The following is a 14,240-nucleotide window of genomic DNA, read 5'->3' on the forward strand; positions in this document are numbered from 1 at the left end:
TGACACGCTAGTTCAGATAGTATTTTATTCGGCTCAGTATAATCACATGCTTTACGAGTGTATTGAAATTGCGTCATTCTCAAACTGCCAACTCTGGTCTTCAGTGAGTTCCCCCAGATCAGAGTATTCTTCTGTCCAGCATCGTTGTATCATAGGCCCAGCTACCAGCCCGTCAACCGGTAGGTACCTTTTAGAGGCAAATAGATCATCAACTAGTTCTTAGTATTTCTCTATCTCCTCTAGAGACTTAAATGGACCTAGGGACCTATAGGTCTAATAGCCAGTCATTATCGTATAGTAGATAGACCCGAGACTAAAAAATATCCGTGCTTTTCGTCGATTCCGGCGGATATTAAGGATTAAAAAAATCTAGCATCGGGGAGATATAGGCTATCTATTTCTCTATTTATCGACCCCCTAAAGTTATAGAGTAGAAGATAGAGCTCGTTTCCGGCGATAGTATATAATAAAAAGTTCTTAGGTCGAAGATTAGAGTATATTATATCGGAAAGCGAAGATCAGAGTATATCATACCTTTCCGATAAATGAATTAGATCACCTCCGCGGCTTATATACGCTATTTGAATCGGAGAGATATATCAATGCTAGTCGATATAATTCTATAGATTTCCATCACTTACTTCGACAAATAACAATCCAAATGGATCATCTAAGACGCCCTTAAACCTACCTAGGTAGGAAGAAGTTAATCACTACCTATAAGAAGTCAGGAGCTAAGGACTCTATTATTCTTAGATATAGTCCTAGGATTTACAGAAGTCATTCTTGTACCTCAAAACCCCGCTTTATATCTTGAACGAACCATTTATCTGTCACAGTCTTAGAATTCCACTAAGAGAATCGTAGATATTTGATGATAATACCTGGCGCTACGCGTGTAATATAGGAAGTCGAGCCTTCGCCCAAGATTTCACGGTGGCAAGGGGCTCCCCAACCTGCCAGTTTCTTACTCCCAACAATGTCACGGAAGCAACCCATCTATGAGATCGGTCCATTTAAATCAAGCACCGGAAACACAGACACACAGTTGAATGTTTATGTCTCCAACAAACGCTTTAAAATCGATCTCTTTACCTCCAGCTTCGAAAGCTCCAATCAATCATGGTGCCAGAGGATAACCAGGTGGTCTGTCTAGTCCTAGGTGTCGATTCACCAGCATTTGAAGGATGAAGGATATTGTGTAGATAGCCCTGGAGGTATATATTCCTGCTTTCTCATATGTAACATCATTTTAAATGTTGGGCGGTCATTAACCCCCAGCCGACTTAGAAACCGTCTGCATAATTTCCAACCTTGGAAGCCCTGCCTAGGTGGAGGCTCTTTCACCCAAGTGATTGCAATCCATAGATACTATATCACTCTGCGGATCCGTATCTCCTCTGAACAAGATCCACTATACGGCCACCACAGTGTCTATTCGAATAACTTTCCTGGACCGATTGCCCAAGCTTTGCCAATAGTTTCCGCAGTGCCGCGCGATCCTCATCGTCACATTCTGGTGATGGTCTCCACTCAAGGTTTGCGAGTTCTTTGGGATCCTCACCTTCCATATAAGGCGATGGGCCATATCCATCATAGCAGCACATGTACCGATTATAATACAGTCCGACCTTGATATCCCTCTCCTGCTCAAATGGAATATCCGGGTACCAATTACTACGGCCGATTCGAAAGTGGCGCAGTTTTGGCAGTTTCTCTGCAAATAGATCGAAAATATGGTGCCATCGCTTCTCGAACGAACCATACAAAGACTCACCGCCCTCGCGGCGCACCAAAGTGTCCCTAGGTAGAGCACAGGCGTCCACATTCTCTTCCATCATACAAAAGTCGTAGAGGATGGCGCAGTCATCGAAGTATATTTCCTCGAGGGTGTCGCCATGCTTCAGAATCCAGTCGATTTGGCCATCATAAAAGAAACAGAAGTTTCCTAGTGATAGCGTCTTCAGGCGTGGAAAGAACAGATTGGAGAGATCCAGGTGAGGGTAAAAGCCCGAGTATTCACGCGAGCAGAGCGAGAGATGTTGGAGAGAAGGCGCAGCGGGACTCAGCCATGTGCTGGGCAACTCCTTGAAAAACTTGCGGATTTCCGGATACTGATATGTTTAGAAAAAGCATCTCGATGGAGGATGGGGTGGGTTATACCTCGAGATCATGCTCAGGAGCGGCGTCATTTGTCTCGCTGGCAATGCTTAGGCGAAGGGACAGTAGGCCCAACAGGACCTTTCCCATTTTCGCAAGTGTTTTCGGGTCTTTGGGGTTATCCGCTTGCAGGTTGCGAATACCAAGATCTTGGATTGGGTGCCGTAGGGATTCGAGAAGAGAGAAGAGCTCATGCATTGCGTGGAAGCGAAATTGAGGCGTCTGGGGAAAGTCAGTATAATGGAGATCCCTGCTGTCTGAAGTAAACCCCTTATCGAAGCACAGAACGGCGGCGTTCAGCCGAGGCAATTCTTTCCCTTGCGGAACAAGATTGTCCCAGCCTTGGGGCCATATTTGCTCTTCTTCTTCATCATAATTCTGTGCGCATTAGTTGTTGCTTGGAGCTGGATTAAGATAATCGTACAAGACTCTCGTCCACGGTGTCTATGTAGATTTTTCGCGGAATCCGACGTAGACTGGGATTGTTCAAAATCTCTTGTAACGCATTTTGGCTTGTCTCGCTGGGCTGCAGGTGCACGGTCCTGAAGAGCTGATCGGTGGACAGCTGTGATATGAAACGGCAGGATTGGCGCAGCGACTTTAATGATGAACGATCCACATTAAAAAAGTGCGAGCGAGCAGTTCGCTGGGCAGATTGAGAAGGCGTGACATATAGGCGTAGTCACAGGTAGGATTCGCAAATTGATGAGTCGAAAGGCGACATATTTCGCTTAGCGCTAGGCTCCCATCGTGGCGTCCAAACTTCCTAATTCGGTAAAGCCTCAATAAGCCTCATGACTAAGAAGTAGACTCCGGCAGGTGATCTGATTAGAGATAGAAGAAATTACTTGCTTTGATTTTAGACCCCGTATTTGCCTTGAGAGATGATGTATATTTTTATTTACAACACTCATGAGTTAAACACGTGGACATAAGCGCTATCATATGTAAAGCTGCCACGGTATACTAAAGCTCATAAGGCACGATTCGTCCTTTCGATAGGATCCTACAAACGGGTCCAGGGCGCTGTATCGGATGCCAATACTCGGTAGACGGTGGATTTCTTGTAAGTATAGAAATTATATGACAAAGACTATACAACAGCGAAGCGAGTGAGCCAATTGAGAAGCATCGCGATTTTCTTTTTAGGAAGGAGCTATATTGCAATTTGGGAGCTCAACCAGAAGGCGACGAACTACCGACACCATCAAGACCTACTAGATAGGGGCAAGTTTATGGAAGAGGCGTATGAGTCAGGGGGTTTTATTAAGAGGGAGACCTAAGTTGATAAATGTAAATAATAACTATGCAAGGATGAAATGGCGATAGGAGTGACACTGGACATCATTTATCACATGAAGTCGTCCGTACAATGAGAAGGGTCACGGACACACTCTTTATCCCAGCGACATAATCTCCACATGCAAGCTTTCAGCTTCCATAGAGCATCTAGAAACTACAGAATAACCTTGGAAGGCCCATCTGCCCCCGGGCCGCCCCGGGGGTGCCCTTTACCGGCTATAATCTCGCCTCGGCACGTGAGGGGTCACCCCACTACGGAAATCTGGGGAACGACAAATTATTGGCGCTTGTGTCAATTATCTTCAATCTAGACTTTGAAACTAAGACCTCATGGCCGCAGACTTCTGGGCTGGCTACATCAGCGGAGCCATTGGGATCATAATTGGCAATCCTCTGGATGTCATCAAAGTCCAGCTACAGGCGGGGAACGCACATGCAGATGTGTCGTCGGCACAATTGAGCCGCTTTGAAAGAGCAAGCACTCTTGTGCGAGGTCCGTGTTACACCGTTTCAATATTACCTATAGCGATTAATTGACTATCTTTATAGGCGCGGCTGCTCCGATCCTAGGCTATGGAGCTCTCAATGCCATTCTTTTTGTCGCTTACAACCGATCCTTAACAGCATTGGACGGGTCCGTAAAGGATCCCACCAATCCTGTGGGGGTGTCGGCTTACAATATTTGGCTGGCCGGTGCCGCAGGCGGACTGGCCAGCTGGTCCATCTCATCCCCAACGGAGTTCATCAAGTGTCGAGCACAGCTGGATCGCCGACCTGAAGTCTCCTCGTGGGCGGTGGCCAAAGATATCTTCCGAACGCGCGGTTGGAGGGGTCTTTACTTTGGGGGCGGGATTACTAGCGCCAGAGATTCAATTGGCTATGGATTCTAGTATGGACCTAACACGCCACCCCCGGATACCCCAGTGTATCAATTGAGGGATTTAGCGCTGACCCATATCGCAGTTTCTGGTCTTACGAACTTTGCAAACGATTTATGACCTCTAATGATGACGGTTCACATCAGGCAGCTTTGAAGATTCTGCTTTGCGGTGGCATTGCTGGCGTTGTTACTTGGGGTTCCGTGTTTCCTTTGGATGTGATCAAGACTCGACTGCAGGCACAGACAATTGCAGATCATTTACCCAGGACAATTGAGAGTTCGTCTTTACTACGACCACAGCGCCAGACGCTGAATTCTTTCCAAATTGCGAAAGAGACATATCGTGCCGAGGGTATTAAGGCATTCTATCGTGGTCTTGGAGTCTGCAGTGTCAGGGCATTCATTGTGAATGCTGTTCAGGTATGTTTTCTCCATCTTGTTATCACAATCAATTAAACAACTAACTTTTGATATAGTGGGCGGCATATGAATGGTTAATGAAGAGCTTTAATCCTTCCTGGGGCGCACAAGTGAAAACCCAAGAGCCCATAGCGGGTCTGTAAATATGTCCAACCTAGGAGGCCATCAACTTGGAACATACAACATAGAAGACCGAAACCATATCAAAACATTGCCATCCAAGCTACGGAGTACACAGTTACCGAAAGCCGATTTAGGTTAGATTCTATTTGGTATTGAGGGATTTCTATTGGAATTACTCGGTAGTATTGCTAGTAAGGGGGTAAATTTCGCCCCAGATGCCGTTTCCGCCGATGGTCGGCGGTTTTGAGGTACCCGCAAAACGGAAGAGCGAAACCCCGGCGAGTATCGGCAATATAAAAAAAATTGCTTCACGTGAGACTCCACCGATATGCATGAACGGAATGGAAAGTCAACATCAAAACAGGTCTAGATGTATTGTCCCAGAAACTTTTGTATGTCGATTTGCTGGAAAGAGGATCGTGGTCGCGTAGCAAAGGTTTGATTTTTATTCCAGAAGGCGAAGCTCAAGCTTCGATTCACTCCTTCATCTCGTCGAGGTTCTCTTCGCGCTTGCCGTTGTCGACGAAACCCAGTCCGATGGCACGTTCGGCGAGCAATTGGCTGTGAGGCTCATCGCGCAGGATACGAAGTCTAAAAAAGCGTAAATGGTCAGCGATGCGACAGAAGATATGGTATCGGAGTAAACTCACCTCCGCTTGTGGTTCTTGCCCTTGGCGTGCGCCTTGAGGTTGTAGTCACTCTCAAACCATTTGGAGCATTCTGTGCAGTAGAACCTGCCCAGACCAGGCAGATCCTCCGGGTCTTTCGAGTCCTTGTACTTCTGCAGGTGACCGGTAGTTTTGATATCCGCGACGACTTGGTCGTAGTCTCTGTTATTAGGTTAGGTTAGCAATCAGCACCAGCGCCAGCGATGGGTACAGGTCAATGTAAAACCCCTAGGGTAGACATACCTAGTGCGGCGCTTGTTCTTGACTTTCCTGAGAGCACCCATTGTAACTGATAGCCGAAATACCTCGGAGCTGGAGCCGAACAATGGTATCAAAATAGATGCAAGGAAATGAAAATTGATTATCACCGATTTCCGGAGTGAACAGTGAGGAAAGCGGGTCAAAGAGGCTTTGGACAATAGCGAGGTGAAATTTCCGCCGATTGTGGGTCACGGGCAGCGATTGAAATGCCCGAGCTATGATTGGTTGGTTGCCAGACACGGCACCTTGGCGGCGATGCGGGATTGCCATTCGGCTCACCTCGGTTCAGTTGGATTTCGTCACCGTACAGCTGTGTATTTAATGACGTTTGCATGCGGTTATGTATGTACTTCGTAGTTATATAGTGACATAGTAATAACTACATAGTCAAATATACTTGTATAGAGCTCTAAATATGCTAATAGAAATATTATTCGGAAAGCACTCTACAAATAGAGCATTACATCGTAAGGGAGTACACAGTAGTAAACACATGTTGATCATTGGCCAGATTCATACCTATGAAACCCATCAAATCCACATGCGTCAAGCTATCCTTTCCCGGTAGTACGGGGTACAAGCCGAGAGAGTTACATGCCCAAGTGAGAACACACTGACCTTCCAAAAGGTAACCCTTTGGTCCGAAATAGGGAGAACTGGGCGAAGGGGGCCTTGTAATTGGAAACTCCGTGATTGGTGGCCGAATTATACCCGTCACATGCCTTGTATCAGTATTACGTTCCCGGTACATCCTAAGGTGAACACAATGGCCACAGATGTTGAATATTGTAGACTTCACATGGGAAGAGAATAAGGATAGAAAAACAATCGGGTGTATATCCCTTGTACAGATCATCACTGATCATAGTAAATCTTGAGGAAATCCTAAGAATTCTCTGCCATAAGCAGCATCTATCAAATTGCCCAGCCCTTCTTGCCGTCGCATGCGGCAAGCTTAGTCCAATACCAGTGTATTGTATCGCCGTGGTAACAGCGGTTACGGCTTTACTCCCGGTCCCCGTAGAATCTTTCTCCCACTCAAAACCAAGCTTTCATCCTCTTCTTCCTTTTTGATCTCTTCCTCCTTCATTCTACTCTCCACTCTCATATTTCGGTGAAGGTGGTAACTCGCTCTTGGATGTGCAATCCCATCTCATAGAGCTTCCATCATGATCTCCACCCGCCTCGCGCGCGCTGGTGCGCTGGTACGTCTTTCTCCCTCGGCTCAATATTGCCACGATATGGCGATCTGTCTGACTGCCAGTCTGGCTGTTGATGAATGGAAAACTAACTTATGTTTCGACTCTAGGCCCCCAAGTTCCGTCTTGTAAGCAGCGACCTCATTGCCAAGCTTCAACTACACGTGGCATGGCACATATGCCGGCGTGCATGATAGCTCAGACATAGCTTGAACATGCAGTTACTAACTTTCCAATTTATAGGCGACTGGAACCCGGGCCTTCGCCACCGCCATTAACCCCCTCGACAAGAAGGTCGAGATGACCAACCAGGAAACTGTGAGTGGCTGCCAGCTTAGCGCCCAAGAACTGGGCGTGGAGTACGATTCCAAGCAATAGCGACTAACGTATTACATTTCAGGGTCACTACATCAACTACAAGAAGATGTCCGAGAACCTCGACGTTGTCCGTTCTCGTCTGCAGCGTCCTCTCACTTTCTCCGAGAAGGTCCTGTACTCTCACCTTGACGACCCCCACGGCCAGGACATCCAGCGTGGTGTCTCTTACCTCAAGCTGCGCCCCGACCGCGTTGCTTGCCAGGATGCTACCGCCCAGATGGCCATTCTTCAGTTCATGTCCGCTGGCATGGACCGTGTCCAGACCCCCACCACCGTCCACTGTGACCACTTGATTGAGGCCCAGGTTGGAGGTGAGAAGGATCTTGCTCGTGCCAACGACATCAACAAGGAGGTCTACGACTTCCTTGCCTCCTCTACCGCCAAGTACAACATCGGTTTCTGGAAGCCCGGTTCCGGTATCATCCACCAGATCGTCCTTGAGAACTACGCTTTCCCCGGTGCTCTGATCATCGGTACTGACTCCCACACCCCCAACGCTGGTGGTCTCGCTTCCGCCGCTATTGGTGTCGGTGGTGCCGATGCCGTCGATGTTATGGCTGGTCTCCCTTGGGAGCTGAAGGCCCCTAACGTCATTGGTGTCCGCCTCACCGGTAAGATGTCCGGCTGGACCACCCCCAAGGATATCATCCTTAAGGTCGCCGGTCTCCTCACCGTCAAGGGTGGTACCGGTGCCATCATCGAGTACCACGGTCCCGGTGTTGAGTCCCTGTCTTGCACTGGTATGGGTACCATCTGTAACATGGGTGCCGAGATTGGTGCTACCACCTCTATCTTCCCCTTCAACGACCGTATGTACGACTACCTGAAGGCCACCAAGCGCCAGCACATTGGTGACTTCTCTCGCGAGTACGCTGCTTCCCTCCGTGAGGATGAGGGTGCTCAGTACGATCAGCTCGTTGAGATCAACCTCGATGAGCTCGAGCCCCACGTTAACGGTCCCTTCACTCCCGATCTTGCCACTCCCATCTCCCAGTTCAAGGAGGCTGTCAAGACCAACAAGTGGCCCGAGGAGCTCAAGGTCGGTCTGATCGGCTCTTGCACCAACTCCTCCTACGAGGATATGTCCCGTGCTGCTTCCATCGCCCGTGACGCTCTTGACCACGGTCTCAAGTCCAAGTCTCTGTTCACCGTCACCCCTGGTTCCGAGCAGATTCGCGCTACTATCGAGCGTGACGGTCAGCTCCAGACCCTCGAGGAGTACGGCGGTGTCATCCTTGCCAACGCCTGTGGACCTTGCATTGGTCAGTGGGACCGCAAGGATGTGAAGAAGGGTGAGGCCAACTCCATCATCTCTTCCTACAACCGTAACTTCACTGGCCGTAACGACGCCAACCCCGCCACCCACGCGTTCGTTGCCTCCCCCGACCTGGTCGTCGCCATGACCGTTGCCGGTACTCTCAACTTCAACCCCATCACCGACTCCCTTAAGGGCAAGGATGGCAAGGAGTTCAAGCTCAAGGCTCCCTCCGGTGACGGCCTTCCCACTCGCGGCTACGATGCCGGCCGTGACACCTACCAGGCTCCTCCCGCCGATCGTTCCTCCGTCAACGTTGCTGTCTCCCCCACTTCCGATCGTCTCCAGATCCTCGCTGGCTTCCAGGCTTGGGATGGCAAGGATGCCACCGACATCCCCATTCTGATCAAGTGCAAGGGCAAGACCACTACTGACCACATCTCCATGGCTGGCCCTTGGTTGAAGTACCGTGGCCACTTGGACAACATCTCCAACAACATGTTGATCGGTGCCACCAACGAGGAGAACGGTGAGGCCAACAAGGTCAAGAACTACTTCACCAAGGAGTACGATGCCGTCCCCGCTACTGCCCGTGACTACAAGGCTCGTGGTGTCAAGTGGGTTGTCATCGGTGACTGGAACTACGGTGAGGGCTCTTCCCGTGAGCACGCCGCTCTCGAGCCCCGTCACCTCGGTGGTCTCGCCATCATCACCCGCTCCTTCGCTCGTATCCACGAGACCAACTTGAAGAAGCAGGGTATGCTTCCTCTGACCTTCACCGATCCTGCCGACTACGACAAGATCAAGCCCGAGGACAAGGTCGACCTCCTGTGCACTGAGCTCCAGGTTGGCAAGCCCATGACCCTCCGTGTCCACCCCCAGGCCGGTGGCGCCGCCTACGACGTCTCCCTCAGCCACACTTTCAACGAGTCCCAGATCGAGTGGTTCCACGATGGCTCCGCCCTCAACACCATGGCCCGCAAGGCTTAAACTGCCTTCCTTCTGTCATGACTCCCCAACAATAAAACCTTCAAGTGTTTTCGGTTATGACCGAGACGCCTGTGTAAACTACGTTCTCTTGTGTGTTGAACAATTCAGATACATGCTTCTGGAAAACCACGGTATGACATGGCAGCCATTGGATTGGTTGTCGATTGCCCATGCCCCTTTCGTTAGCAGATACGAGGAGTTGCGCTCTGGGAAAATTATGAATGAATTTGTGTTTTTGTAGGCCTGGTTTCTCGGCCTTGCGTTGATTCCCGATATCTAGGGTGGGCTCAATGGATATACTCTTTTTGATTTTTATCTCACTATTTTTGTATGTTAGGAATGGCATACATACACAATTCCTTGTTTGTTTTCAATTTGTTCCTTTTGTATGTTAGGAATGGCATACATACACAATTCCTTGTTTGTTTTCAATTTGTTCCTTTTGTAAGTTGTAAATTTGTATACAAAGTATGTTCAAACATGTTCAGCCTAATTCTCTCAGAAATACCGATGGCACCTCGGACACATCAAACGCTGAGATAAGCTTACCGAGGCACAATTTCTGCCCCGCGTTAATTGGAGTTCAGTATAAGATTGACTTGGACGCCTTCAGATCATCTTATTTCGTCATAGGGTTCGGCAAGTTTAGCGCTTCGATATATTCTCAAGTTTAACCCTATATCTCATTACAACCCATCTATCGCACCAAACAAGGCTAGAGAATCTTGAATGATAAGTCAACCATCAGTTGACCACTGATTTGCACTTCAGGCCCCAGATATTAAAGGCCAGTTGTTGAGGATATCCTGCCTCCCATCTAATATCCCCTCCCATCTCCAAGTATGGCAACCCAGCTTGTTCAACTCCCAGAAGTGGAGCGCCTCAGCGCCTCAGTTGTGAGAATTCTAGGCGGAAATCCGGGGAAGGTGAGTTAGATAGGTACCATGATGTCACTAGAAAATGGCAAGCTGATCAATAGCACACAACCCTACACAGTTCACACTCCAAGGTAAGAACCACACTCCATCTCAGCTCACAACACACATCCTAACCACATACCCAGGCACAAATACATACTTAATTGGTCGCGGCCACCAGCGAATCTTAATAGACACAGGCGAAGGCAAGCCCTCATGGGCAGCAAACCTTCAATCCGTGCTCTCGGCAGAAAAAGCAACAGTACACCAGGCACTCCTGACACACTGGCACGGCGACCATGTCAGCGGGTTGCCAGATCTACTCAAACTATGTCCCCAAGCTCAGATCTTCAAACACCAGCCTGATTCCGATCAGGCGGATATCCACGAGGGTCAGGTGTTCTCCGTTGAAGGTGCTACCTTGACAGCATTCCATACACCTGGACATACCGTTGATCATATGGTGTTTTTGCTTGAGGAGGAGAATGCTATGTTTACTGGTGATAGTAAGTGCAACAGTTCTTATAATCATCACCCTTCCCTTCCCTTCTACCGATGGAACATGATATACAAATATCCATAGGGCCATATCTAACCAAAAATCTACAGACGTCCTAGGCCACGGCACAGCCGTCTTCGAAACCCTCAAAACCTACCTCAACAGTCTCCACCGGATGCGCGACCGCGTCTCCTCAGGCCGGGGATACCCCGGACACGGGGCGGTGATTGAGAACGCTGGCGCGCGGATCACCGAGTACATCAAGCACCGACAGCAGCGGGAAGACGAGGTCCTGCGTGTTCTGCGGTTTGGCAAGCTTGATGTCGCGGCTGACGAGACCTCGCCGGAAGGCAAGCAGGCGTGGACACCTATTGAGTTGGTTAAGTGCATTTACGTTGGTGTTCCCGAGTCTTTACATGTACCGGCTTCGCATGGTGTGTTGCAGGTACTTATAAAGCTTGAGGATGAGGGAAGGACGGTTCATGATTCGGAGTCTGGGAAATGGAGTCTTGTGAGTGAGAGGTCGGCTTTGTGAGTTGTATAGATCTTTGGGTATACATAGGAATAGTGCCTAAAAAGATGCCTGAACAGATGATAATATTCGTTATATTCGACGTCAGCACTTGGTCACTCACCTTTTCTAACTGGCTGGGCAAAGCCATGCAGTACGATCCAACCCAATGCGGAGTCGGAATGACCATTAAAACCTGTGTTTACTGAAAAAGAAATATCTGGAAATATTTCTCATTCGAATCCCAAACCTGAAAATATAAAAAGAAAGATCTTTTCCTTTCTTATATCTATATATCTACAGTTCCCCCCATGTGAGCGATATTGAGGCCCACACGTAGTTCCAAGACCAAGAGTGACGTTCGCATCCCGGTCCCCCGCTTTACTCTCTCTCTTCACCTTTTTTTTTTCCTACTCTTCACACTCGACCTTCTTGTTTGGTATTACTACTAACAGCTATCTGCTTATGTAGACAGATTGCTAGTCTGGTGCTCATTCGGAGTGAAAATATCCACTTGTGTCAAAAGGTTGGTTCATATTCGTCATGATCTCCAAGGGTTTCCCCGCCTACGAAATCGACTCTAATCGCATGTTCTACCGGAACTACAGGAGCCCAGCTTGCCTTGCCTACACTTTTACCTCTTATCCCGATTCCTATAACCCTGTCCTCCATTTCCGTCCGGCATCTGGTCCATCACCATGCCTTCCATCGAGCCCAAGAATGAAGCTCGTCTGCTTCTGGTCTCGAACCGCTTGCCGATCACAATCAAGCGGTCTGATGATGGGAAATATGATTTCTCCATGTCTTCAGGAGGTCTGGTCAGTGGTCTGAGTGGACTCTCAAAATCAACCACCTTCCAGTGGTACGGCTGGCCCGGTCTGGAGGTTCCCGAGCCCGAGATCCCTGTCGTGAAGCAGCGCCTCAAGGAAGAGTACGGCGCTGTACCAGTCTTTATCGATGATGACCTAGCGGATCGACACTACAATGGGTTCTCCAGTCAGTTGCATCTCTCCGCAAAGCCCTTGGAATGTACACTGATACTTTGTTCTTTCGGATAGACTCCATCCTCTGGCCTCTGTTCCATTACCACCCCGGCGAGATCACCTTCGACGAGTCCGCCTGGGAAGCTTACAAGGAAGCGAACCGTCTTTTCGCACAGGCGATCGCGAAGGAAGTACAGGATGGTGACCTGATCTGGGTTCATGACTACCACCTGATGCTGCTCCCTGAGATGCTGCGCGAGGAGATCGGCGATAGCAAGAAGAATGTGAAGATCGGGTTCTTCTTACATACGCCGTTCCCTAGTAGTGAAATCTACCGCATCCTCCCCGTGCGAAATGAACTGCTCTTGGGTGTCCTACATTGCGACCTGATTGGCTTCCACACTTATGATTACACGCGCCATTTCCTGAGCAGTTGCTCGCGTCTACTGTGAGTATACCCTGGCACGGTCTGGAGTTCATATCTAATAGGATTAGGGGTCTTGCAACTACGCCCAACGGCATTGAATTTCAGGGCAAGATTATCACATGCGGAGCTTTCCCCATTGGTATTGACCCTGAGAAGTTCAAGGAAGGATTGAAGAAGGAGAAGGTCCAGAAGCGCATTGCTATGCTAGAGCAGAAGTTCCAGGGCGTGAAGCTGATGGTCGGCGTCGACCGTCTTGATTACATCAAGGGCGTGCCTCAGAAGTTGCACGCTCTCGAAGTCTTCCTCAGTGACCACCCAGAATGGGTTGGGAAGGTCGTACTTGTACAAGTTGCCGTTCCCAGTCGACAGGATGTCGAGGAGTATCAGAATCTGAGGGCTGTGGTGAATGAACTGGTGGGTCGGATCAATGGAAAGTTCGGTAAGTATTCTCGTTTGGTGTTCTGAGTTTGGTGGTCTGAACCAGTCTAATCGTCTTTCAAGGTACTGTTGAGTTCCAGCCTATTCATTTCCTGCACAAGTCCGTCAACTTCGACGAGCTCATCGCTCTCTATGCCGTATCAGATGCCTGCATCGTCTCGTCTACTCGTGACGGCATGAACCTAGTGGCTTATGAGTACATCGCCACCCAACAGAAGCGCCATGGAGTGCTGGTACTTTCTGAATTCGCCGGAGCAGCCCAGAGTCTGAACGGCAGTATCATTGTGAACCCTTGGAACACCGAAGAACTAGCAGGTGCCTACCAAGAAGCCGTGACCATGAGCGATGAGCAGAGGGCTCTCAATTTTGCCAAATTGGACAGATACGTTTCCAAGTACACCAGGTATGTTACCCCTGTCACTCTGCCGATGGCGTTTCTCCTCCTGTATTTCATTTCCAACTGACTATTTTCTAGTGCATTCTGGGGCCAATCCTTCGTCACCGAACTCACCCGGCTATCAGCTCACTCTGCCGATAAATTCCAATCCAAGAAATTGGCGGAAACAGTTTCAAATGAAACCGACATGCCACCCACGACGCAGGACGCCTAATGCGTAATAATCTTTGATGTTTCTTCCGAGACATGTGTGCTCTGCAATCGGAACGGGTGTTTCAATGAAACTTAGATGGCCTTCACGAATATGGATGAGGCGAAATGTATTTTCTTAGAGGTTTCTCATTGGTTTCTCCTTTTGTCTTTTTTTCCCCTAAAATTTGATTTCTGTATACAGGATGGGTTTGGTTTCCCTTCTACAACATAGATCAAACA

General features: G+C 48.9%; 7 protein-coding genes across 7 annotated transcripts; 4 read left to right on the forward strand and 3 right to left on the reverse strand.

The window, feature by feature from the left end:
- Positions 1–51: 51 nt before the first annotated feature.
- Positions 52–999, reverse strand: N7516_002126 (uncharacterized protein; the record flags this gene model as incomplete). Its single annotated transcript, XM_057214846.1, has 3 exons — positions 52–187; positions 535–577; positions 885–999. The coding sequence occupies 3 exons, from the start codon at positions 997–999 to the stop codon at positions 52–54; spliced, it is 294 nt and encodes a 97-aa protein (XP_057076729.1).
- A 377-nt stretch (positions 1,000–1,376) lies between these two features.
- On the reverse strand, positions 1,377–2,358 carry N7516_002127 (uncharacterized protein; the record flags this gene model as incomplete). Its single annotated transcript, XM_057214847.1, has 2 exons — positions 1,377–2,114; positions 2,164–2,358. The coding sequence occupies 2 exons, from the start codon at positions 2,356–2,358 to the stop codon at positions 1,377–1,379; spliced, it is 933 nt and encodes a 310-aa protein (XP_057076730.1).
- A 1,424-nt stretch (positions 2,359–3,782) lies between these two features.
- Positions 3,783–4,905, forward strand: N7516_002128 (uncharacterized protein; the record flags this gene model as incomplete). The annotated part of the gene is made up of 4 exons (XM_057214848.1): positions 3,783–3,955; positions 4,012–4,351; positions 4,426–4,762; positions 4,819–4,905. The coding sequence occupies exons 1-4, from the start codon at positions 3,793–3,795 to the stop codon at positions 4,903–4,905; spliced, it is 927 nt and encodes a 308-aa protein (XP_057076731.1). The 5' UTR covers positions 3,783–3,792.
- A 456-nt stretch (positions 4,906–5,361) lies between these two features.
- Positions 5,362–5,837, reverse strand: N7516_002129 (putative C2H2 finger domain protein; the record flags this gene model as incomplete). Its single annotated transcript, XM_057214849.1, has 3 exons — positions 5,362–5,476; positions 5,536–5,715; positions 5,797–5,837. The coding sequence occupies 3 exons, from the start codon at positions 5,835–5,837 to the stop codon at positions 5,362–5,364; spliced, it is 336 nt and encodes a 111-aa protein (XP_057076732.1).
- A 1,146-nt stretch (positions 5,838–6,983) lies between these two features.
- On the forward strand, positions 6,984–9,636 carry acoA (aconitate hydratase ACO1; the record flags this gene model as incomplete). The annotated part of the gene is made up of 4 exons (XM_057214850.1): positions 6,984–7,019; positions 7,124–7,141; positions 7,257–7,331; positions 7,414–9,636. 4 exons carry the CDS (start codon positions 6,984–6,986, stop codon positions 9,634–9,636), a joined length of 2,352 nt encoding a protein of 783 aa, XP_057076733.1.
- An 842-nt stretch (positions 9,637–10,478) lies between these two features.
- N7516_002131 (uncharacterized protein) lies at positions 10,479–11,587 on the forward strand (the record flags this gene model as incomplete). Its single annotated transcript, XM_057214851.1, has 4 exons — positions 10,479–10,562; positions 10,633–10,645; positions 10,700–11,059; positions 11,163–11,587. 4 exons carry the CDS (start codon positions 10,479–10,481, stop codon positions 11,585–11,587), a joined length of 882 nt encoding a protein of 293 aa, XP_057076734.1.
- A 674-nt stretch (positions 11,588–12,261) lies between these two features.
- Positions 12,262–14,022, forward strand: N7516_002132 (glycosyltransferase family 20 protein; the record flags this gene model as incomplete). Its single annotated transcript, XM_057214852.1, has 5 exons — positions 12,262–12,559; positions 12,622–12,994; positions 13,042–13,412; positions 13,475–13,814; positions 13,887–14,022. 5 exons carry the CDS (start codon positions 12,262–12,264, stop codon positions 14,020–14,022), a joined length of 1,518 nt encoding a protein of 505 aa, XP_057076735.1.
- Between the last annotated feature and the right edge of the window lie 218 nt (positions 14,023–14,240).

This window comes from Penicillium verrucosum (assembly GCF_028828655.1).
Source record: "Penicillium verrucosum strain IBT 35672 chromosome Unknown utg000001l_segment0_segment0, whole genome shotgun sequence".
NCBI lineage: Eukaryota > Fungi > Ascomycota > Eurotiomycetes > Eurotiales > Aspergillaceae > Penicillium > Penicillium verrucosum.